We start from the raw sequence: 24793 nt of genomic DNA, 5'->3' as shown, positions 1-24793 counted from the left end.
CAGACAATCTGGTAAGAAACTGTTAAGAATGATGAAAATATAAACCTTGTACATGCAGCATTATGATCTGAAAGGCTTTTGATTGTGCAGGGTAATTAGGTGTGGTGTTGTACAAGAGCGCTTGTTTTTGGCGTTCATTGCCAAATAATTAAGTAATAAGATGAAGTGGGCCAGCTTCAGTCTTCAAAAAGTGCTTTCTGGCAGTGAGCATCCATTAGGTTCTTGTTTTCTTTGATTTCAGTGATACAGTAGGAGATCAATAAAAGAAAAATTGTTTTGGTATTCTCCTCTTAATATGTCTGCCACTTCAAAAGAGCATCCCTTGTAATTGAAAGTTGCTGGCTACTCAAGTCGGCATTAGCTAGCAGTATCTGTCTAGTCTAGTCAGTCTCTTGGGTTGATGTATTTCAGAAATGCACTTACATCTACACTATTTGGGAAGCAGTCCATTTTCTTTGCATCAAACTTGCCTTCCAAGAAGCAATTTACTATGATCACGCTAGCAAGTCTTTAAACTAAGAAGGAGATTAAATAAATTTTGTATTTCTTGTGTGGGGAAAATGTCACATCTTAAATCTAGTTTATTTGATGGAAATGTTGTAAATTCCAAAGAAATGGAGGGTGTTTTGTGAAGAAGTGGATTGCATTAACACTGCACAGTGTTTACCTGCTAATTATAACTAGCAAGCAAAAGATATGAGTCAGGAAAACAGCTTTCAGCTTTCTCCCTTGCTGCGTAACCTCAGTAAACATGTTCCCAATTGCTTTAAGAACCCTGTAGCTAGTTTTAAGTTGTATTCAGCACAATGTGGTCTCTGGTTTTTAAGTTAGATTGACTGCTCGAGTCAAAGACCATGATCAAGCTTTAGGGTGGACCTACCTTATGATTAAGATGTTGCTAACATATCAGCGTGCAGTTTTTCTTCACTTTTGCAGTCAGTCCAGTGACTGGAGTTTCATTACAGGACGAACTATTAACTAAGGTCACGGTGGTGATACCCACCTTTTATATACAGTCTATTATTATTATTATTATTATTATCATTATTACTACTATTATTATTACTATTATTATTATTACTATTATTATTATTATTATTATTATGCCACATACACTGTTTAGAAACCAATGAACACTGACAAATATGAAACAAAAGCATGTTGGAGACTATTTATTGTCTGAAATCTGTAGTTGATCGTAAATAATTTATGGTTAGTGACTGAGGAAAGACTGAACATTTGTGGTAGCATTTTCTGCCATTTCAGGTTAACATAAGGATTCGCATTTGAAAACAATTTGATCGTGTTTATGTGTTTCAAAAAAGAGCCACGGTGCACACAACAACTGTTATTCATCTAGATTATAGCTTACCAAGCTTGGCAATGTAAATAGGGGATGTATGGAAAAATCTCTCTGAATACTGATCCATAAAAATGTGACAGAGAAAGTTTCCTTGCTTTAAGAATATTAAAGCATAAAAGCCAGAAAGCTGAAGACCATACAGACCCTGAGGCCCTAGAAGAGGAACGGGAGTGCAATTTCACCCTTCTGCCCTTAAGCAGGTTACTTTGGCTCTGATGGTGAATCCTCTTTAGTGCACTAGATAACTGAAACAATCTCACAAAAGTGGATACAAGTGCCAGAATTTAGATGTGTGTCACTCCAGAGCCATTCATTTGAAAAATCCCATTACCCACTTGAATTTTCATCCATCCATCCATTCGCTTATCCTTTTCAGGGTCGCGGGGGGTGCTGGAGCCTATCCCAGCTGTCATAGGGCGAGAGGCAAGGTACACCCTGGACAGGTCGCCAGTCTGTCGCAGGGCTAACACACAGGGACAGACAACCATTCACACCTAGTGGCAATTTGGATTATCCAATTAACCTATCCCCACAAGCTGCATGTCTTTGGACGGTGGGAGGAAGCCGGAGTACCCGGAGAGAACCCACGCAAACACGGGGAGAACATGCAAACTCCACACAGAAAGACCCCGGCCTGATGGTGGAATGGAACTCAGGACCTTCTTGCTGTGAGGCAACAGTGCTAACCACCGTGCCACCGTGCTGCCCATTCCTTTTGGGCCATTTTAGGAAAAAGCATTTTTCCCACAAAACTACAATAACTGGATACATTTCAGAATCAGAATCAGAATCAGAAAGGGGTTTATTGCCAAATGTTGAGCAGGTTTACAACATTAGGAAATTGCTGAGGTTTTACTTTTTATTTTTATTCGTTTGGCTACAGGTAACTCAAATTTATAAATTAAAAAAAATCCTCAAAGCTTCTTTGTCTGAAGGAAAACAAGATAATCGCAATCACATGTGTGTTACATGCTGCTCCAAACGTGTGATATGAATTGCAGCTGCATAGTGCCATAGTGCCTTTCACCATTTAGTGATGATTTAGTGATTAGGAAATGTAACATTCAGTGCTAATTTATTCCCTTTCAATTCAATAACTTTCATATAATCAGTGCATGAAGAGCCCTTTATGAGGTTTTGGAGATACTGTATGTGACTGCTAACCATGTGATTAACTTGTTCACTATTGTGGAGAAGTAAAAGTTAAATGGACTGGTTCTTATGTAAAGATTTCTACTCATGCCTTAATTACCCATTCACACACGTACTTTTTTTTTCGTATCTAAGGCAGTTGATGGGAAAACTATTTCTAAAGCCAAATTCACACAGGCCAAGGTACTGTGACCCCCCCCCCCCCCCCCCCATTTTTTTCCCTAGTGATCTACCATTGGAAAATGTTTGTATTCCACAACTGGTTGGCAAAAATCTCCTCATGATTTTTGATTGCTAGCATATTGGTTGCTAGCATATTGGTGTTGTCACCCCAATGTTTGCATGAAAGTGACTTATTTTTAAACACTACCCAGCTACTCTCCGAGCCATAGGTCAAACTGTGAAAAATGTGACACAACCTGGAGACTGAAACCACTTGACATCAAAGTAGAATCTGTGCCTGTCTGTATCGGTAAGGCAAAACTTTATTTTGAAGAACCATTTCCCTTTTCCTAACCTTTGGCTCTGCTCAATTATTATCATCAGTTATTGTCATTAACAGGCTAACACATGGAGACGTAACTATTTCCTTTCACACCAACAACCACTTTAGAATCACTAGTTAACCTGATAACTTGGACTGATTCAGACCTAAAACCTTTTTGCTGTGCTGCCCAGCAGTTCGCTATATTGGCTAAGTCATATAACTTATGTATATATGTATATTACAACCTGTCCTAGTTTAGTCCATGGTAACACTGTTTTACTCTCGCCTACCACTCTTAAAAGTGCTAGTTGCATCCACCCCCCGCCCCTTGCAAACCCAGAAGGATACATCTGGAGGTACTTAGGGTTCAGTATGTTGCCCAAAGGCACTTTAACATACAGAGCTGAAGATTGAACCACCAAACTTCTGAATAGTAGTCAACCCCCTCCTTATGTCACAAACCACACTAAACAAGCTTTTTGGGAGCCATGGGTGAGAATTGGAAAACCAGTGCAGCGTGTAAGGGCTCCAGAAGTGTGATTGAAACAAATAGTGTGCAAATACTAACGTTGACTTTTGCATATTTGAACATGAATATAATGACACTAATATAATTCAAAAAAGCAAGTCCAGTTCACTTTGCCTGAACAACAAACGATAGTCCAGTGCTTTTGTTGACAGCCATATTGAAAATTGCCACCATTGTGAGTTTTCAAACGGCTAATAGGGATTATGTGCCAATTAGGGAACTTGTATCCATCTGTGAACAATTTCCCTGTAATGTGAAGTTATCTGCTGCACTGCTGTAGTATGCACAGGTAAGTGGCTTCTTAAATTTGAAAAAGTAAAACGTCAGTTGTTAGAAGAGTTCATCCTGCAGTCTTGTGGTATTTCTATCCTCTGACAGAAGACAGATGAGACTTTAACAGGCACTATAACCTACAAATCATCCGCATTTTAAAACAGCAAAGATGGCACCTTGTTCATTTGTTTTCTTTTGTCTCTTCGACCTCTGATAAATATGAATTGGAGTTTTTTTACAGTAAAATGTTACTGTGCTTTGCAGTGAATAATTGTGTAAGGGAGGAGGCACATTTCCCCTTAAAAACACTCTCTTCAAAGCAGTGATACTGCTGTCCTGACCTTCTTCAGCTGTTATCATTTCTTAACATCTCGCCACTTTTATATGTTTTTTTTTCCAATCAGGCCAAAAATGGTGATCTCTAAGGAACATAACCATATGAGCAGAGAATCTGACCATCTGGCTTGCTCTGCAGCTAAAAATCGCGGGGGACGAGAAGAAACTGACGAATGTCTCTCGGCTTCTGCCGCCCGTCAGTGTCAAGATGTCTCTTTTAAAAATAAAACATGTTGTCAGAAGCTGTACATTGCCAATAGTGTGATTGCAAGGAAATGTAAGGCCCTCTTGAAAGAGAAGTTTCTTTTTGAAGGAAAGAAAGGAGAGACACCACAAGGGGACAAAAACTAATTTCAAGTTTGTGGTGTTGGACTGATTCCAGACGTAGAGATAGCCACACTGGGTGGGATAGTTATGGGAAGGGCATGATATAAAATCTGTGTGGAGTATAATGACTGGCTTATCTCTGAAGCTCACAGTGCATGAATTCCTTACCCCATCGGGTCTCCTGTCAATTCTTTATTGTGGGAAGTAGTTTTCCATTTCTGTTCTATCAAAAGACTGTGAGATGAGAATATGTAAGTAAGGATATGGGCTACAACTCCCGCATTAGTTATTTCATTTCCAATGACTTAGCAACAAGCCTTTGCTCTGCTTTAATTTCCCAGGCATGCAATGACCGATGTCACCGACGCTATTATTGCTCCATAATACATAAATCCCACTAATTAGAGGTCAATGACTCATGCTTGATGCAAAAAGGCTGCATGGGATGTCCCCACAAATATTTAACCACGCATTTGTGTCTGTTTTGCTATCTTCCCTATTAGTTCTTTTGTGCATCACATAAAACATGAAAATGATCCGCTTGGCAGACATGCCTCGACTAGACATGGTTCAGGAGAGCGGTGGCCGTGGCAACACTTTGACAGCCGGGTTATGGTTTCTCGGTCCCAGTAATGAAGGACTACTGAGTGTGTCATCCAGGAAAAGGGCCTCTCCCCTGTCTGTCTGTCAGCGGGCCAGCTGGATTCAATCCTACACCTCAGAATAACACCAGGCTTTAAATGCTGCAGCTTGGCCACCCTTTGCTTTAATAGACAGACAGAGCTCATTACATGAAAACAGTGGCTAACCCTCTCCATAACAGAACTGGTAAACTTACATTAGTCAAAGCACAGCTAAATCATTTAGTCGATTTCGTTTTTTCTGCCCCCCCTTTTATCTCCTTTTCCAGCTTACGCATCATTCTGCTCATTTCTGCACAGCTAGCAAACCACAGGCGTTGAAATAGGAGAAAGAGAGGAGCTCTACTCAAAGCGATACTAGAGTGGCTCATTTTCCTAGGGGTAGAGAGCTGTGTCTACCCTGCAAACTGTCCATAATATACAGAACAAGAGTGGGGATTGACTAAAATGTCAAGAGAGACAGGTTAAGCTGACAGAATATTGGTTTATTTCGAGGGATCTCACTTTCAAAGTCGAAAAGTCAGAAACTTCTCAAAGCAAAGTCTTGAATCGTTTTCAGTCGCCTCATATTGCTAAGCAGAAAAAATTCAATTTCCACAGACTTTCATTTGACTTTCAGGCAAAGGAATGGTCATAGCAGCTTAAAACTCTCACCAGTGGAGTGTAAGGCTCAAGAAAATGATGTTTGCACAATAAACAAATGGAAGAACATACATTTGAAATTAGCCAATGACACCAAAACGCTGTGCATAAATTCTCTGGGAACATAGCATTTATATTAATGTCCCTGTTATGCAGTTAATTTTGAAAAACTCAGCTGGTATTCATGTATCCGCCAAACTTTAAAGAATGACAGCTAGGACTGTGCAAAGCCTCGAGGAGTGTTTTGATATACAACTGTGAGAGTATCTCAGTATCGAGATTTGCCTGAAGTGAAATTCAAAACGCCTCATCTGGTCTGATTTCCCTGCGCTATAAGAGCAGACTGGGCTTCATTAGCAGTGGCTGCTGTGCTTTATTGGCACAGAAGATCCCATTTTCACTACAGAAATTACTTGCCAACAGCTGCAAATTGACAGGGCGCCATATTTCCTTGCAAGTCAACTCTTATTAACAGCAATTCCTGGGATCTCCACATCCCGGTGTCCAAACACAGCAGTGTCATCAGCAGGTATATTTGAACAGTAGGATCTGAGGACCTTACAGGCGTTGTTTACTGCACTGAAAATGACTAAATATAGGAGAGAGGCTTTGCCAGCTGCTTACACACCATCAGTGAAGCCATTCAGAGCCAATCTGCTGACATCTGAAGGACACACTCACAACAAATCACACATCACATTCAAATGGAAGTTTTGAAACTTTCAACAATGATGGTGGGTTGCTCTCCATTAGCGAGCTAATTCCCCAGCACAAAGGCCTTGTATGGTATCGATGATTACTCTTCTCCAGAATATCAGGCTGCTCTGACTGATGGTGGCTGCAGCAAAGGTTAATTAATGAGCAGTGGCAGGAGCGATGGCTGCCGGCAAGGGAGAAGGTCTCCTGGGATTTGGATGCAGCGAAAGATAAAGGCGGAAAAGGAGAGGGTATGACTACTCAGCTGAAATTGAGTCTCCTTTTCTATCTGGATAACCTCCATGCACCTAATAGTGTGAGAAAGCTGCTTGATCACTTAACCAAACTCGGTGCATGGAATTAGATTATAATGCAGCTTTTCATCATTTTCTCCATAAAACCTTATTTCATGCAATGATTATGTATTGGTTATCAGACATCAAAGATAATCTAGGAGGCAACCTTCTAGCTTAAATTAGTTCTGCAAATCATCTGCTTCTTGTGATCAGACATCAAAAGATTTTCATAAAGCGTATTTGTCTTTCCGAGCAGCAGGCGTTTGCAGTGTTATTTTCAGATGAGAAATGAATTCTATGGAAGAACACTCTGACATATCACTTTATTTTTATCCTGTCTGTAAGATTCCATTAAATTTAATTGGTGGAGATTATCTATACAGACTTACATTTGATGTGTGAGCTATACGAGGCAGAAGCAGGGTTCCTTAATGTTCTGTGCCATTATGTTAAAAGTCCAAAGATAATCTGTGATGATAATCTGCATTCCCTCTACAGATATAAAAAAGCTTTACAATAAGACACCAGAATAGAGACAGAGATTGAATAATACAGAATCTTTTTGAAGCTTTCTCAAGACAAAATCTAATAAAGTTCCAGTCTCCATTAGGCTCATCAGGTTCATCCACATCTGGAAGAATTAGGGCAGCCTGTTTCACAGAAAGCAGTTATCCAATCTGAAATTGTTTCAGCATGCTTTTTACGATGTATAAAGAATACACGACTAGCTTCCAGTGATACCCAACCAAAACTGCTTAACAAAAAGATAGTACAACATCAAGCACAGCAGCGTACCCCCCTCTCTGCATCCAACAACCTGGATTTGGATGTTGGGTGCAGGCCTCATGTTTTAACATCATCTCCAATATTCTGCATCCAGAGCACTTTTATATTTTTGTGCTATTTTTGCATGCAGCAATCCATTATCTTGTGTTCATCTCTTTAAGCAACTCAAGTCCACATTGTAATTTAGTCTGGAACATGCTGTCAGTTAGGAGATCACAGCAACCCACACATTGCTGAAACTGCACTCCACAGCTCTGATTAGTTTATCTTCTTCTTGTTTCATATGTCTATGCCCTTAAAAAGTTCGGGCGTCACAACAGATTTCCATTAGATGAAAATATAAATCCTGCACTATATAATACTGTATGTTTTGAATCTCATTTCATGTGACTGTGGTCTATATTCTACTGCTGCCAATCACTGTTTTTGTGGGTTTCGCCACCTGCATTGATCAAAGAATTGGTCCATAATTTGCATAATAATATAAATTCTCCACTAAAAGCCTAACAGGAGTATTTTTATTCTTTTAAATCGTTATTTTAGGTAGATTGTCCAATCTTAGAATGACTTGCTATGAATATCTGGAAACCATATTCCTCCTTCATCGCATGAGTTTATTAGTTGTTGTTATTGATCTTGGGGATTTTGTCTCTTCACAGGAAGGCTGTGACTATTTTTTTTTTTTAATTTTATTTCCATAAACCAGCTTGGAGGGAAAGTGTTATAGATGCTTTTTGTCTTTTTGTTGTTTTCTTAAATCCACCTTTGGTATAATAACTTCTAGATTTGTCCCACAAGAATAAAAGCAAGCTTTTCTACGTTCCACTCCCTCATACTCCTGGTGGATTCGACTCATTCGGGTTTTCAATGAGGTTTGAATATTTACTGGGTATTTCATCTTTATCAGTCTAAACCTTGAGGGTCCTTGAACCACATGCCTTTACAATACTCACTCAAAAGGACATTATTAGTATGAGGGGACCAAGAATTGAAAGCCTTTTGCCAGTGACATTAGGAGGTTCCTATTCCATCCTGTCAGCAAAGTAGTGAAACTGATATATTTGGATCACTTTCTGGTTAGAAGTAAGTAAGAGTGTGGCCACATTTGGGTATTGGCCCTTTTAATTGAAAGATGATTTTCTAATAGTCATCAATTCTGCAGTTGCTATCAGTTCAGTTCCAATTGATTACATTTAGTAGTTACTAACTGTACATATTAATAAATATTAAGACTTATTTTCTGGAGTAATGCATAAGTTAATAAAAATAAACACAAAAATTGAGCAGTATACAGGCTCTGTAAAAATACTATTATTCCAAGGAAAGCAAACGGAGGAAAAACATAGTTTATGCTGCAAAGGTTTATAATCATTTCTATAAATTTGGGTTTAATCATTGTTTTTGTCAGAGAGGTAGAGTTTAGTTTTGCATCATTCTCTTGTCTTCTCTTTAAATAACACCAGTAATTGTCTGGTTAAAAAAAGAAATGAAGTTATTAGTTATGTCCCAGCTCTCTGTGAAGCCTGAATAATTATTAAGCACGTATGCATACAGGGGGAAGATTACTCCTGCATTCAGAACGAATGGAACTACTTTACAAGCAGAGACTGCAGGTCCAGACTTGTAGAAACCTTCCAAAGCATTTGCCTGAGGTTTTTCTGTGAATAATGTGCCTCTGCGTGGAAGCATTAGGCACAGAGGACCTTGCCAAGCATTAGAGTGTTACAGGAGGGATCAAGAACAAATGAGTAATGAAATGACTGACTCACCATTCTGAGACATAAGACACAGCATGTGCTCTTTCGAAGCCTGCTCCTGTTAAGGGAGTTTCAGTCAGAGCATGGCATTAGAACTTCCTGACATGTTTTTAATTGTTGGTTCCTCCTTGTCATGCACATCACCCATATAAGCAATTAGGCTTCTGTCATCCGTGTCTAATAAAATGGAGATTGTGCTAGTGCAAAAATGTGGCAGCACAAGCGTCTGCGTAAACAGACACATTACTAGCAGGTTAGCCGTAATCATACGGAAAGAGAGCACGTACAAATTAAAATTTATGTTCTGTCTTTTGTAGCGAAGGATAATAGCTAGTTTAACATGAGTATAAAAGCAGCTAATGAGGACAAACGCCTTATAATCACATGGCCTATGCCATTGTGGAAAATAATACACTACACCTAAACAAAGACTGGTTGTCAATATATTTATGAATTTATTCTTTTCGTTACATTAATTTCTCTTTCTGCTCCAGATCCAGAAAAAGAAAACTGTCAAAAAAGAAATGATTGTAATTCAAGGCCACAGAAGCAAGGAACCATATCCCCACAAGCAAATACAAAACAGAGTTGGTAACAGGATTGCAACACCAAAGTGAAAGCATGTCTGCCAAGTCTACACATTCAAAGACCACGAACATCAAACGGGTTTTCCAGCCAGTCAAGGGTTTCGGTGTTCATAGAGAAAAAAACAAACAGGACTGCTTCTAGCCAAGGAAAGATGGATATTTCCAAATGAACACTGAGTATTCTGTGTACAGATGCGATGGCGAGTTTAGAAACGAGTGCACCATCTGCATGTTACATGTGATCCATTTACAGTACAGAAATGTCTAAGCAAGACAGCATCAAAGGTTACTGAGTAGCATTTTTTTTTTTTACCCAGGCCAAGGAGCATAACATCACAGAGTAAAAATGGTCTCTGATTTTTTTTTTTTTTTACCTATACTTCATATTCATCTGTGTTCAGTGCAAGGCTCACTGGACTCTTTAAAGACAAAAACCTAAAATATGATTGGCTATCTGAGTGACTGCAACTGGAAATAGAAACACGTGTTGTTTGCTTTTCCTTCAGGCCTTTATAGTGAATATATCACAGCAATAAAACACAGTAAGCCTCTGCTATGGCATCTTGCAGATTAATATAACTAGCTGAGGGGGGTGCTTTGGAAATTGCTTTGACTAGAAATGTGTCAAGGCTGACAGTTTCTTTTTTTTACCAGTTTGATCCCTATTAAGCACATCCCTCAGATCTAATTCAATAAATGCTAAAGGGAGTTACAATAATGGTATTCATTCCTGATCCTTTGGGATATATATCTTTAGAACTCATAAATACTTTACTTTCTTTCTTCTACACATATTTTATATATCTTCAGAGATTTTATGCTTCCATAATAATTAAGCGGATACAGTAAAGTTAGCCCTGGAAAATGCACTGAATCCCACATACAATCAGATTTTGTGAAAGTGCTAAACTGCTGTGACATCTTTGAGTTTCTAACTAAAATCCTTCGTACAACAAAAATACAATCTATCACTTGAGTTTAAAAAAAAACACCAGTCATCTTCTTGTTCTCCATTTTCAACCCCTTACAATGCAGCATTTTTTTATACAGTTTTAAAGGGAAACAGCATTCAACAGTTCAGACAGGAAAATGACAGCCCAAATTAGCTGTCTCCTACAACTTCAAAACTTATTAATGAGCTTCATAACATATCTGTTCCAAACCAATAAATGTACTGCCACTTCCCAAAAAAAGAAAAAAAATCAAATAACCAAGCTTTGAATTTTGCACAAAGCATTTTTTCCTCACACCACGGTTGTTGGGTAGTATCATAAAATTTATGTTGAAATTCAGTGATATTCATCAGTATGTAAGACAAGACAGGTCTAAAGTTTCAGTCGATAAAAAGAGCGCTACAAGTAACTGTAGAGGGCTGCTTAGAGGGAGAAGAACAATAAAATGAGCTCCCTTCCACCTGTTCCAATGCAAAGTATTCCTCCCTCACAAACATCTGTCGCTGTAGTCGATACAATACTGTACACACACCCAAACAAATACAACTGAGGGAGAAAGCTTGAAGACAGACGGAGAGACAGCACAGTTTTTCTTCAACTTTTAACATTGTTTTTTTTTTGCTTTTTTAGAAATTTCAGCTCAGTGCAAAAAGAAAAAGAAAAAAGAATACATTACAGAGCTGGCTGTGACTGGCAGCTACAGTAAACAAAGACAGCTCAATATCAGCTGACCAGCAGCGGTTAACTGGTGAACCTAGTGTAACCCAGCCTCTTCATCACACTTCCACACACATCCTCTATCAGTCGAACGTCCTTTCGAGACATTTTCTGTCTCCATATGTTAATGTTGGCTGGTGAGATGTCTCCTTCATACATTAGATTGTACAGGTTCGTAGAGGTGGTGAATATGAGTTGATTGAGGGCTGTGGGTGACACAGGCACCCCCAGAAATGTGTGTATTGTCTCTGCCGTCTCCTGGGGGAAGTTGACCACATCCTCAAACCTCACTCGGAGAAAGGACTCCTCGGGAAGGCTCTCGCTGACCCTCAGAGCGGCTGCGGTGTGTGCCAGCCACAAATGAGCCAGAATCAAAACAGGATTTGTCTCATAACGGGACAGTAGCCTCTGGATCATTTTAAACTCTGGCGCAACAGCTGAGCACCCATCCCTGACAGCATCCTCCTTGAATATCAAGGAAAGGTGCTGTGGGATGTTTTTAAGGGAGTATAGGCTGGGTTTGCTGTTATAAACCATGAGATAAATCCATGCTCTCGGGTCTCTCACCAAGTATATTGTCCTCAAGGAAAGTCCCACTACCTCCTGAATGAAAGGTAGTTTGAGTGTCCAGCTTCCACTCTGCATGTTGATTACCACCCGGGCGTTAGGGTACTCTGCAACATGCCTTCTCATTTCCCTTACATACTCTGCATCTCTGTCCAGACTAGCCCTCAGTTTGCCCTTCAGGTCAGATGCTGGTTCTCTCTTCCTGGATCTTTTCTTTCTGTCCCTGGGGACGCTGACTCTCTGGGTCTGCTTGACCCTGCTGCCCTCTACGAGCTGAATATTTTGCAAGTGCAGCTTTGTGTTATGCACTAGCGAATGCAGCCAGCCCTGGATAATCTTAAACCGTGCGTTCACGGCGTCTGACCTTGACCATTCACAGGCATCGACCAGGGTGTCAAACTCAAACTCAGTCTCAGGAATGTCCACATGCTCGGTGGGGACCCTTATATAAACAAAGTCTGAGCTATTGTAAAAAAGGTGCTTGAGTATTTCCGATCCCGATCCGGGAAGGGTCGTTATGACAACAGTGGGAAGGGGGAGCCGGTGCTGCTCGTACAATCTTATTTGTTTGTTTACTTCGCTTTTGGCACCCGCACCTTTCCATTTTACCCCACAGAGAAGCTGATCGCAGCTGTTAGAGACAAACAGCAGCTCGGCTATCCACAGAATGAGCACGGTGAGGAGTGCGTAACGCATCAGCCTGCTGAAGCAAACATAAAACTTTCTCTGCATGGTCAAAAATCCTATAGCCACACAGAGAACGACCCCCGCTATTACATTGACTGTGAAACCAAAGTCAAACAGCTGATTATCACTGCTGATTTGTTTAGGGAGGATTTGTGTCCCAAGGCCGTATCGGGTGATTTGATATCTATCCTCAACTTTACTGTGACCTCCAAATCCCAAATAACTCAACCTTGCCCCAATGTCTTTATAGTTTGTAGCAATGGACACAATCTTCTCTGTGTTATTAATGATTAAAGAAAGCCTCACTCCATTTTTGCTGTTATCTATAAATCTACAGTTGGACACTTTGACATACGGTCCGTGCAGCACGTAAGCCACTCTGCTGACCGGGCCTGTCATTTGGAAAGTAACGTTTATATACTGCGTCCACCTCTTTTTAAACTCAGCCGCCTGCTCTGCTTCCTGTATCCGTGTTTCAGGGCTGTGGCCCTGAGTGTCAAACCAGAACATTTTATAATGAGCATCCCACACATCCATCATCGCGCCGTTATATCTGTCCATGAATCTGAAAGGAACGTATTTAAAGTCAATGTCGAGATTGTGGAAAAAAGCACTGAGTGACTTTATAGGTGAATCACCCCATTTTTCTACATGGTCAAGGACTAGCAAAGTCTGCGAGTTGAGCAGAACCAAAGCTCTGAATACACTCTTTAGTCTCATGGCAGGTGAATAAGCCAGCACGGCTTCCCCACTCACAAACATCGTATCCTTGTGTGACAAAGCGGCAATCACCTCACCTCTAGCGTCACCCACCCCTTCATCGGTCCAGCGCAGCCACTTAGCGCACTCCCCCAACTGACCCTCCCATGGATTGTTACACTGGCTGGTAGGAGATGGACTGAACACTAAAACATTGTTAAGGTAGCTGTACTTTGGACCATAAAGTGCTTCAGACACAAATACTTGCCCATTAGGAGCAAAAGTAAAAGAGTTCTGGTCTGGGTGCTCATGACCAGGGTTAAAGCTGTTCCAGCCATCCACCCAGGAGTAAGGCTTGTCATGGACAATGTCATAGACTGCACGGCCACCCAGGCTGCCAGACTTAAAGGAGACAAAAGTATTACTCTGGCCATTGGGAAGCCCAGCTCCGTATGTAACCACACCCCAGTTTGAGAAAATATGCATTTTAGCTTTGCCAAAATCGTGGGGAGGCTGCGGCGTGAGGTGGGAGTTGTACCAGATGTATTCTGTGTGAAGTGTAGCCCAGCGCTGGGCAGATGACTGCCCCATGGGGCCGTCCTTCGGCCGATGCTTTCGAATCTGTTGAGCCAGCCAGTTGCCCGTTCCATTCTTCATGATGAACGTGTCGAGGAAAACAAGCTGGCTCTCTGGACCATAAAACCAGTTGTAGTTTGAATCCGCAATGCCGACTGTTCTCTGAAAGCCCGGCAACAGCGTGGCATAATAAAACCAAAAGTGGCCCCGCAGCCAGTTGTTCTGCATGTTGTCTATGTTGAAATGACGCTGAGCTAAGAACACATACTGGGTGATAGACTTGGCTGTGTAGCTTCCGTAGGCTACTCCCTCATCCAGGGAGCCATCAACAACGTGATTCAAAAGAAACATTGTTTTCTCCATATAGTTAACTGCCACTTGCTTCCAGATCATTGACTCTGGGTCGTCATGTGACCCCACCACTATTGCACCTGTCAGGATGGCTAATATGTTGGTGGTTTGATGATTTTGGAGATACTGTTTGCCCCATCCTCTGTACTTAGAGAGCTCATACAGCTCCACCGTCTCAGCGCGAATTTTCTTGAGGTATAAATCCTTTCTACGCTGATCCAGGTAGGAGTAAATAAAGTCATAAGCAGTAGCAAACCCAGTGAGAGAGTGCGCCATGGGCACCTCATCGTTCGGTGCACTGGTCACCTTCCAGTCTGAATATTCGGCCATCCTATCCATAAACTTGATAAGAAACTGCAGAGCAGCAGAATCCTCTGGGCACAACAGGCAGTAGAGAGCCAGGGGAGGCAGGTTGTTCCCATAAATCTCATTCCACTTGCTTGTAAACTCCTCATGTTTCACAGGGGGCAAGTAAAAGGGAACATTAGACAACATAGTGAGCACAGCAGCTCTGATGACTTTAAATATGTGACTGTGGGTGGTAGAGGACCTTTGCCTCAAGTGTAACACATCCACTTGGTTAAAATATAGGTTGGGATGGGAGTCAGCAGACTGGAGCTTCCAGTGCTCACTCGCTCTGTCTTGTGTGAGCTTGACCTGCAGCAAGTCATCTGTGAAAACGTCTCTGTCTGTGGTGTTGAAGACCCCCGAGAAAGCTGTGCCCACTGCGAACAATGGTAGTAAAAAAGCTGAATATACAACCCAGCTGCCAGCCATTTTTCCAGGTGTTTGCGAGCACATTTTACACTACAGGATTTTAAAAAGTAATTAGCTGACAGTTTTCTTCAGTAAAAGTGTTGCAATGTCCCGGAAAAAATAAGTTTTCAGAGTGAAAGTCCAGATTACGTTTAAATATTAGGGATGCACAAGTCCATGGCGTTTTTATTTTAAAAGATAATATGATGCAATATCAAATTCCTGGGCATGATAGTCAAGAACAAGGATTAAAAAAAACTTTCGTGCAGAAGCAAGCACTATCCAAATCCAAGTGCAACAATGTTTGCAACAGTTTGCAAAGGCAGCAAAACACATCATAAATAAATATAAATAAATCTCTGATGGTAAGAAGATCTTTTTCCTATGTTTTTGAATTAAAATACAAGAAAAAAATCCTTATGCCTGCATGGTGCCGTTCGTCTTCATAGTAATATGAGCACTCGCGACGACTGGCGTCTCCCCCTTTGCCAGTAACTCATATTGATCTCCTCCCCAAAACATTTCCTCTCGGACAAACATCAGTCAGCCCCAGTCTGTGTCCGGTCCAATCACAGCCACCCAAAGGCTCCGTGTGCAGCCCGACCGAGCCGCAACATCCACGGACATAAACCTCAGCAAACAACGCATCTCCGCTGCAAACATTGCTTGGTACCTCCGCTGCAGAGACGCCAAATCCTTAATTTTGCAAATCCTGATCGGGTAATTGATCTGTTTGCATTGTTGAAAAGCAGTCCTCTCCTCTCCTCGCGCTTTATCTTCTGCTATTAGTGCGGGTGAAGTCCGAAAGGAGGAAAGTTGTCGTCACTCCTCAAGTATTCAAAGAATGAGACATTTTCCCCCGATTGTCCGCAGAAAACAGCGAATCAGCCCGCCGAATGGAAAAAAAATCCACGTGGAAATCTGCCGTATCTGTGGGAATATTGGTGTTCCCGCTGGCGTTTGAGACGCACACAACTGAGCCTGTGTATTATGTGTGTATCCCCGGACGCGTCTCCGTTGTGTCCTCCCGACTGTTCAGCACAGTCAGTTTGATTGTTTTCCTGCACTGGATGGAAAAAATTCCACTGTACAAACTGTAGAGGGAGCCGTGACTTCAGAAGCCCGATCTCATCTCTCACAGAGTGTGGGGAGGCTTAATATTCACTCCATTATTATTTATTTTCGTATTCCTGAGCGATGTTAAGTTTCTACCTAACATTAGGGCAGCAGCAGGTGATAAAACACGTTTTAGTATCTCTTTAATGTGATCTGCACGACTCTTTTATTGTGTCATTTAAGGTTCAAGGTTCAAGGTTTATTATTTGTCACATGCATAGTTATACAAGTATAACACACAGTGAAATGTAGTCTGACACGCTCCTCGACATGTGCAAAAATGGGGGGGGGGGGGGGGGTAGAGGAAGAACACACACACACACATATATATATATATATATATATATATATATATACATTGGGTGAATGAATGTGCAGTAGTAGCAGCAAGAGCAGGTGAATTCTGTACATTAATATGAATAGACATCTGACTATTTTACAGAATAGACAATATAAACATATTTAAAATTAAAGGAATTTGAAATGTACATTGTGCCTTGGTTTAGTGTCTGGAAGAGAGTCCTGTCTCAGTCAATTATAGATGATGTGAGAGGGCGGGTGTGTGTGTTTAGGGCCCGGATGGCTTGGGGATAGAAGCTCCTCTTGAGTCTCTCTGTCCTTGCCCGGATGATGCAGAACCTTCTACCAGATTGCAGAAGTTGGAACAGTTTGTTGCCAGGATGGGACGGGTCCTTCAGTATCTGCGCTGCTCTAGTCCGGCATCTCCTGGTGTAGGTGTCCTGAAGCGGGGGGAGAGCAATCCTGCAGCAGCGTTCTGCTGTACAGATCACTCTCTGGAGAGCTTTTTGGTCCTTCACACAGCTGTTCCCAAACCACGATGTCATGTTCTGTGTGAGGATGCTCTCCACAGCGCCTGTATAGAAAATCCTGAGGATCTTTGGAGAGACCCTGAACTTCCTCAGTTGTCGTAGGTGATACAGGCGCTGCCTAGCCTTTTTGGTCTGGACCTGAATGTGGGCAGCCCATGTCAGGTCTGAGGAGATGTGGACACCAAGATACTTGAAGGACTGCACCCTCTCCACTGGAGCTCCATTGATGATAATGGGCTTGTAGTCTCTGTGCTGACCCCTTCTGAAGTCCACCACCAGCTCCTTGGTCTTGCCGACGTTCAGCTGGAGGTGGTTGTCCTGGCACCATGATGCCAGATTCTTCACTTCATCCATGTAGGCCACCTCATCGTTGTTGGAGATGGCACCCAACACCACTGTGCCGTCAGCAAACTTCACAATAGTGTTGGAGCCATGGGTGGCCACACAGTCTGAAGTGTAGAGGGAGTAGAGCAGTGGCGAGAGGACACATCCCTGAGGTGCTCCTGTGTTGATGGTGATGCTGTTAGAGACGCATCTACCCACCCTCACCACCTGAGTTCTGCCAGTGAGGAAGTCCAACACCCATGCACACAGACGTCCCAGATCCCTGAGCTTTGTGAACAGTCTGCAGTCTGGATGATGGTGGATCTTTTGAAGCATGTGGGGACCACAGACTTCACCAGGGACTCGTTGAAGATGTAAGTGAACACACCTGCTAGCTGGTCAGCACAGCAGCGCAGCTGTGCTAATCTGGCATTTGCAAAAATAATAAAGACAGTGATATGGAAAGGAACAGTAGGCGTATGCATCGGCATACAGTTTAATTCACAGCACCTCAGAGGAAAAGTTAGGCAACTTGCAAAATACCTTCCGCCCCCCTTTCTTTTGTAAAAGAAGATGAGAATTAACACAGATAATGAGCTTGCTTTCGTCCATTCAGTTTAAGGCTGATGCAGCTATAATGTGTAGCCCAGAAGTGGACGCAAGAATCACAACTTCATCTCCATTGAGCAAAATCAGCTCTCTGCTATATTTGCTTTGTTTAATTTGCAGGAAAAACCGTTTTAGCAACAAAATTTTGGAAATTACAGGTTGTGTTGGTGAGGCTATTTCTTAGTATGTGCTAATATATAAATAGTGCACGTCAAAGTCACTGTTAAAGAGGTGGCAGAGGTTGTGGTGCAGGAGGATGGACAAACAGGAGAAAGTTTAGAGAATGTTTTATGAATAGAGCATTAACAAAAACACTTTGCTGATGCTTTCGGGGGTGACATTTATCCCACTCATAGTCAGTGTCGATCCTTTTGTTTATTGCTGATGATTGATTTGATGCTGGGTTCCCTCCTTTCCTCCGTTCCCATCCATTATTCCAAACTACCTTATAACACTGCACAATAGCGTCATATGCAATTTACAGACACTGCAGCAGTAACAGAGATCACACGTACCTTTCAGTAAAAGAGCATTTTCACCCCCAAATGTCAAACTATGCTTTTAACATACAAATCATCATTACAGTTGACATAAAGTCACCGTGACAAGTCTTGTTTCATTCTTTTCCATTTGACATTTATGCATGTATTTGTAAAAATTCAGTGCAAGTGTATGATAAGCAAACGAAAACATCATGGAAAAACATCTCAGTAAATGTTACATTTGAAAATTGGCTAAAATCTCCTCAATCTTCATTCCATGTCTCTGCAAAAGACTCCCCTGAGGCAACAGAAAGGCCTCCAATAGCCTCCGAAACATCTCGCCTTCAAGAAATGTGTGACATTTGCCTGCCCTAACATAACCCACCACGGTCTCATTGATCAGCTCATTCATCCCTTATTAGGTTTCCGTGCAGTATTTCCATTAAACGACAGATCACTTTCCTCATAGGCAGCTTGCACGTGTGCTCTGCAGCATTGTGTCCCACAGGGACCACTGTTGCATGATGGTTTTCCTCTTTTCTTTTTTTTTTCCTCCCCACAGTTTGAAAGCTTCGGGCACAAAGTTGGCTTTATCGGCATCGCCACAGGAAATACACACTTCAATCTCTCTTAGGACAAAAATCTTCCACAGAGAAAAGCTGCACTGCAAAAAAAACTGCCAAAACATAAAAACCAATGATCATTTTGAAGTCAGTCAGACTGCTTCATAACCACAAGCGCGACAGTTTACGATTCAGAGATGAAATGCTGCTTATGAAAGGATTTTACCAAAGAAAAAAAGTCAAAAGATTTAGTATTTAGCACCCTAACACAGAACCAGCTCACCCTTTTAGCTTTGCCATTTAAGCATTATACTCCACTACAGTTAATAGACTTCTAGCTTTGTTCATTGGAGGCTGTTTTTATTACAGCACAGAAAGTGTTAAAAGCATCTGTTGGCAAAAGTCGGGTGACTGGGGTTTATTTTCATAACACAGTTTATTCATTCCATCAGAATGAAACCTGACTCCGGAGAGCAGAGAAGTAGCGTGGAATATCTCCACAGTTTCCCAAAATTTCACTGGTAGAAGATAAAGCCTTTTTGGCTACACTACCTTTTATATCCATGGCAACAGGCTTGAACCATTGCAGAATTCCCCAGTATTATGGTAATACTAAAGGTCACCGGTGATGGCTCTGGAGATTTTTGTAGCTATGTATTCAGCACTGTGGCCTCAGATCCTATGTCAGAAATCTCCCCCATGCTGATTAATATAAGCCTACAGATGGTTATTAATGTATGCCGTTTATTTTGTATTCATCAAGTTTATGTTGGGCTTATGGTTGTGTCTCACCTCTCTGCTGCAGAGGCGAGTCAGGCAGTGCCGCGCTCTGTTTTGGAAAGGAAAAATAACACGACACAGTTGTTACTCTTAGGAGGATTGCATTTTGGCTTTATTGATAGACAAAATTGGCAGTGTTTTTTACTTTATGATCAGCACTAACTACGCTGCCTGTTATGGCGAGGCAATGATATCGTCATATAATAAACCCCAGACTGCCTATTATGTCTAACACAGCAGTCAGATCACCTGTACCGTGATTTTCTCTCTGCTGCGAGGAGTGAGGAGAAATGGAAACCATAAACCTAGAATCGTAATCATTCCAGGCCTTTTTTTTAGTCCGAGACATACCGTAGGTCCCATAGGCACACAAAAATTGTATTAAATCTCTGAAAAACAACGGTTTCTCTTTATTTCCATTGCAGTGGCAATCTATGCTTTTGTTTTTCGCTTTCTGGCAGTCAGACAGCACCCAGATGTAAGCTCAAATATTGGCTTCAGAATATTTCAGAACACCAATGCAATGCTTAGTAGTGTGTTTTTACAGTTGCCGTATTAGCTTATAAATGCTGCAAAGACCACACAAACAAATGCAGAAATACTACAACCTGGAAAAAAGGACAGCAGCCAATAAAGCAATTTCTTACAAAAACCCACCTAATCTCTTGAAGGGACCACCTTTTCTTCTTCAGCGTTTAAAGGGCTTTCATTTCCTTCACTGAAATCAGTCCCTCTATCTGGAATCCTTCTTTGACAAAGTATAGCTGGGTTTCAGCCGACTACAAGTGCTAACCACATCTTGCTACACTTTTGTGATGTCAAGGCCGATCTGTCTTCTTCCAGTTTTCCTCTGCAATTGCAAAATTGCTGCCTTACCTAAGTGGCGACAGAAGAACTCTGAGAGAAATGATGCATCCCTCCTCCCTCCCTCTTTTCTAATTTTCTGTATCTGCTAAAAAAAAAAGTCTTAGACTAGTTTTAGTAGTTTTTATCAATTGTACATTAAAAAGGTCCAAGTTGAATTTTAGGTCAGCCTAAGGGCATCACTACATTTCTGCTGCATTCCATCATCTGCTCACATAGAAATATCCAACAAAAGAAGCCTCTTATCAATATGTTTGACTCGTTGCTCTATCTCGCTGAGTATTGGGAGTAATCAGGGCAGTCCTTTGACACCAATTTCATGGTCGTCAGTGGTATGCACGGTCACAGAAAGTTGAGCATTTGTTGGTGATTAATTTTTTTCTCTCAAGTCCCCCTCAGTCCTTGCACCAGCTCTGATCTATGATGGCTAACTGAAATGAAGCTGCTCATTAAAAACTTTAGATGGGTGTTTTGAAGAATTTTTTTTTTTCCTTTTACTTAATACTAACAAAAATGGGACCAAACAGACACTTTTTTGTAGTGTGCAGTGGACCCTTCTGGTGTATGCCTACCCAAACTTTCACTTCACCATTAATTGTCCATCTGTTTAACCTCCCATGTTTCTCAGCAGAGTACTTTTGACTAATTCGAGCTTCATTCGGTTGCCTCCATATGCATTATGTCCTGTCTTCACTGGAAAATCACTCTTCCAAATGGGCTCTGTGCCAGGGGAATGTTTTTTTCTGTTTCGTACAACCACCATTCTTTGAAGATATCCTCCAAAACAAACTGGAATAACTTCTAATCACCACAAGGCCGCCTGTGGATTCTTCTCCGCCTGACTTGTATTGGGGAGAACGAATGCAGCTGGGCATCCTAATTAGAGGACGCCTCAGTGAGGTGAAATGATTGAATGATGTCAACCACAGTAAACTAACACTCTAATCACTCTCATCCACAGCTGCTTGGGACTGAGGTTGAGCAAGAGGTCCTCAAGTTGTTGCTCAGCATGAGTTTCCTTACAGCGTCAGATCAGAAGGGATGAATAGTAGATAGCCAAGTTTGCGTCAAACGTGGCTCCTGAATGCACTGTTGATTGACAAGTGGCAACTAGTGTCTCCATGCCTACTGTGACTCTCCTGCTGTTTATGCTGTCTGTTTGAAGCTTTGCAAATCTTGGCTTTGCTTAAGCTGAACAAACCTCCAGCCATACATATTGAAAGGAGTGGTGTCTGCTGACAGGCAGTGCCCTTATTAAAAATATGTCATGCTGGGAGCAAAGGGAGGTGCAAACCAGGATCTTGAAAGACTTCCTTATTTCTCTCCCTGCAGAGAATTTCAATTTCCCCCAGGAGTCTCAGATAGCTCAGCATGCCTGTGTCCTGCATCCGGTCCTGTGGGTAGAGGCAGAAGGAAAACTCCAACTGTTTGAGTTTCAAAGATGGCCTCAGTACTTTCTATCAAGTTGTCTGTCAATCACAGTCATCTTCCTCTAAATAAACTATAGAGCTTCTGTATTCTGTGGGTTCTTCTAGAGTCATTTTAGTCTCAGCTAGAGAATAGGAACCAAACATGATGAATCAAGCAGGTCATCCAACATAAATCACAAAATATATTGCTTGTCCGTGCTTCCTAAATGGGTACAGTAGAGTTTATATATCTGCAATCAGCAATAAAAACATATTTTATTATGTGCCAATATTGTTATGGTCAGTGGGAATTTCATCAACGTTGACAAAAACATTTGTGTGGTTTATGAGAGGAAATTAGAATTTGGTGGTCAAAAAGTAATGCTCTGCTCCAATCCCTGTTATTCAAAGCCATAATTAAGGGGGGGGGGGGAGTGTAGATTGTGCCCTTTTTTCACACATGGTTAGATACAGAAATGGTGGATTAGTGGATACCTATTAAAGTCTTTACTACTATAAATATTACAGTTAGAAGCCTGTTGTTTAGATTTCAGACACATGATGGAGTTTGGGTTGAAGCCTAATCTTTTTCAACATCAAGGGCTCCTTGTTGTCATGGTTACAATACTAAATACACAGTTAAGGTTCAGGAAAAGTATTTTTTTTCTTTCAGAAAGTTGATTGTCAGTTGAAAATGGTTTGAATCTGAAAATGAAAAAGTGATGTCCCGCATTAAAGTCTGTTTTGTTTTTTGTCTTGTTTTATACTCATCCGTCCACCCTACGCTTTTTGTGCTGCGTAATAACAGAGCCTCATCTTGATAGCTTTATTATTTAAATGTCAATATAACTGATTTGAGAACTGAAATGATAGATGTTGTTGTTCTTTGGGAAAGACAGAAGGGTTTTCATTATTTTAAAGAGCATGCACATGGACAAAAACAGAAGCTATTTTTCTGATGTGCTCTCTCTTTTTTTTTTTAACAATGTTCATGAAGCTGTAAAACCAATTTACCTGGATTTTAACTGTGCAAATATGAGGTAAAGAGCAGTGCTGCTAGCAATTCTAGGGTTTTAAGTGCCTTGTAGATGTTATTTTGCTGCTAATAACACTTTAAGATTTTAATGAATATTGCTCTTTCAGATACATTTGCATACTGTGCATTATATTGTTTTCTTAACTGGTTTTGCTGCACTGTTACCTTTCACTGGGGTTTGCATCTGTCTGATGTCCTTAATACCTGCTGCTTAATGTGGAAAGGCATCTGTTGTAGTTTCTGTTTGCTGATATTGTTTAATCATTCCCTACGTCCTTTTCAATTTGCGCATCAGTTGTGTCACTTCTGTTTGCACATGTTTTTCAGTTGTCTGAGGTTTTGTTTTTTTTCTTCGCACTTTGCACATCGTTTGTGACATGTGCACTTCCGTGGCTTCCATCAACTGAAAGCAACACGATTTAGCAGCTCACATTCACTAGTGAGAAAATCCGACAGATGCAAATGCCAAGTACACACTTATGCTTACAGATGTTGTGCAGTGAGCATACATCAGCACATGCATAGTTGACATAAAGCACACCCGCGTTTGGCTCGACTGCTTTCACCTGTATTGTGAAGAAAGATCCAACTCAAAGAACATACATTTATACACCAATGGTTGTTATATTAAAATTGATATTCTGTCTTTAAACTTGCTAAATTTGGTAGTCTTTACAGTCATCTTAAAATTCAGAAGTGGTTCATTTAAATTAGATGAAATTGGAAAATGTGTGGAAACAATAGATTAGCCCATTGATCAGAAATTGGAACAATTTTTCAACACCAGCACAGTTCTTTGTGTAACGGTCACACAAAAAAAATGTTGGTCAAAACGCCAAAATTACTGTGACCATGTGTTTTGGGAATGGTTGCTTCGAACACAGGGACCAGGTCTGCAATCACTCAGCTGCAGTCACCAAAGCGCCTTTGGTGCGTCATGATGGCACTTAAAGAGCAATAAAGCAGAATCAGTCTGCTTTCAGTTTGTAATTGAATGGCATCAAGTGGACGATTACATGTGATCTGTTTATGATGATAAGTGTGATAACTCGGCCAAAATAGGAAATCTGTTGCCGTCATTTGGACATATGTTGCCATCTACATACACAGAAATTCAACTTTGAGAATCCAAAAAAATGTCATAGATTTGAAACAGAGATTCAATCCAGTTCCCTGTGGCAAAGAGACAGATTGTAGATAAGTTGACATTGATTGCAATGTGTTATCAGTCTGACAGCAAAGATTTCAGTCATCAGGCAACTTACATTGTCTAGTTCCTAAGTGCAAGGAGATTGTGGTCCTATTTTTACTCTAGTGTGACTGAACCATTAGGAACCGAGCTGTACAGTGCTGCACAGCAAAATCTCCAGTGTTAAATTATCACTGGAGATTTTGCTGTGAGTTAAATTGGCTCACAGTTTGGACTCTATTAATTAGAAGTCATGTAACTCAATTTAGTCATATCATGGTGTTTTTGACTTTTCACTGTATTTTTCAAGAAAGAATTGTGTTGTGTGCAATAAAAAAGATCATGTCAGCAATGTCTGCAGCTGTTTCAACCGATCATTTTATCTGACATTATGCCATACCAAAGTGAAGTAA

At 41.1% G+C, this 24793-nt stretch overlaps 1 protein-coding gene across 1 annotated transcript; it reads right to left on the bottom strand.

Annotated features, from left to right (window-relative positions):
* Positions 1-9717: 9717 nt before the first annotated feature.
* Positions 9718-16321, bottom strand: dselb (dermatan sulfate epimerase like b). The gene has a single exon (XM_026180177.1). The coding sequence runs from the start codon at positions 15221-15223 to the stop codon at positions 11567-11569; it is 3657 nt and encodes a 1218-aa protein (XP_026035962.1). The 5' UTR covers positions 15224-16321; the 3' UTR covers positions 9718-11566.
* Between the last annotated feature and the right edge of the window lie 8472 nt (positions 16322-24793).

Source organism: Astatotilapia calliptera, chromosome 9 (assembly GCF_900246225.1).
Source record: "Astatotilapia calliptera chromosome 9, fAstCal1.2, whole genome shotgun sequence".
Taxonomy (NCBI): Eukaryota; Metazoa; Chordata; class Actinopteri; order Cichliformes; family Cichlidae; genus Astatotilapia; species Astatotilapia calliptera.
This window is presented reverse-complemented; position numbering and strand designations above follow the sequence as displayed.

Bases quoted from the DNA above. Each gene is read 5' to 3' on its own strand.
- dselb (XM_026180177.1), bottom strand. From the start codon at position 15,223: ATGTGCTCGCAAACACCTGGAAAAATGGCTGGCAGCTGGGTTGTATAT.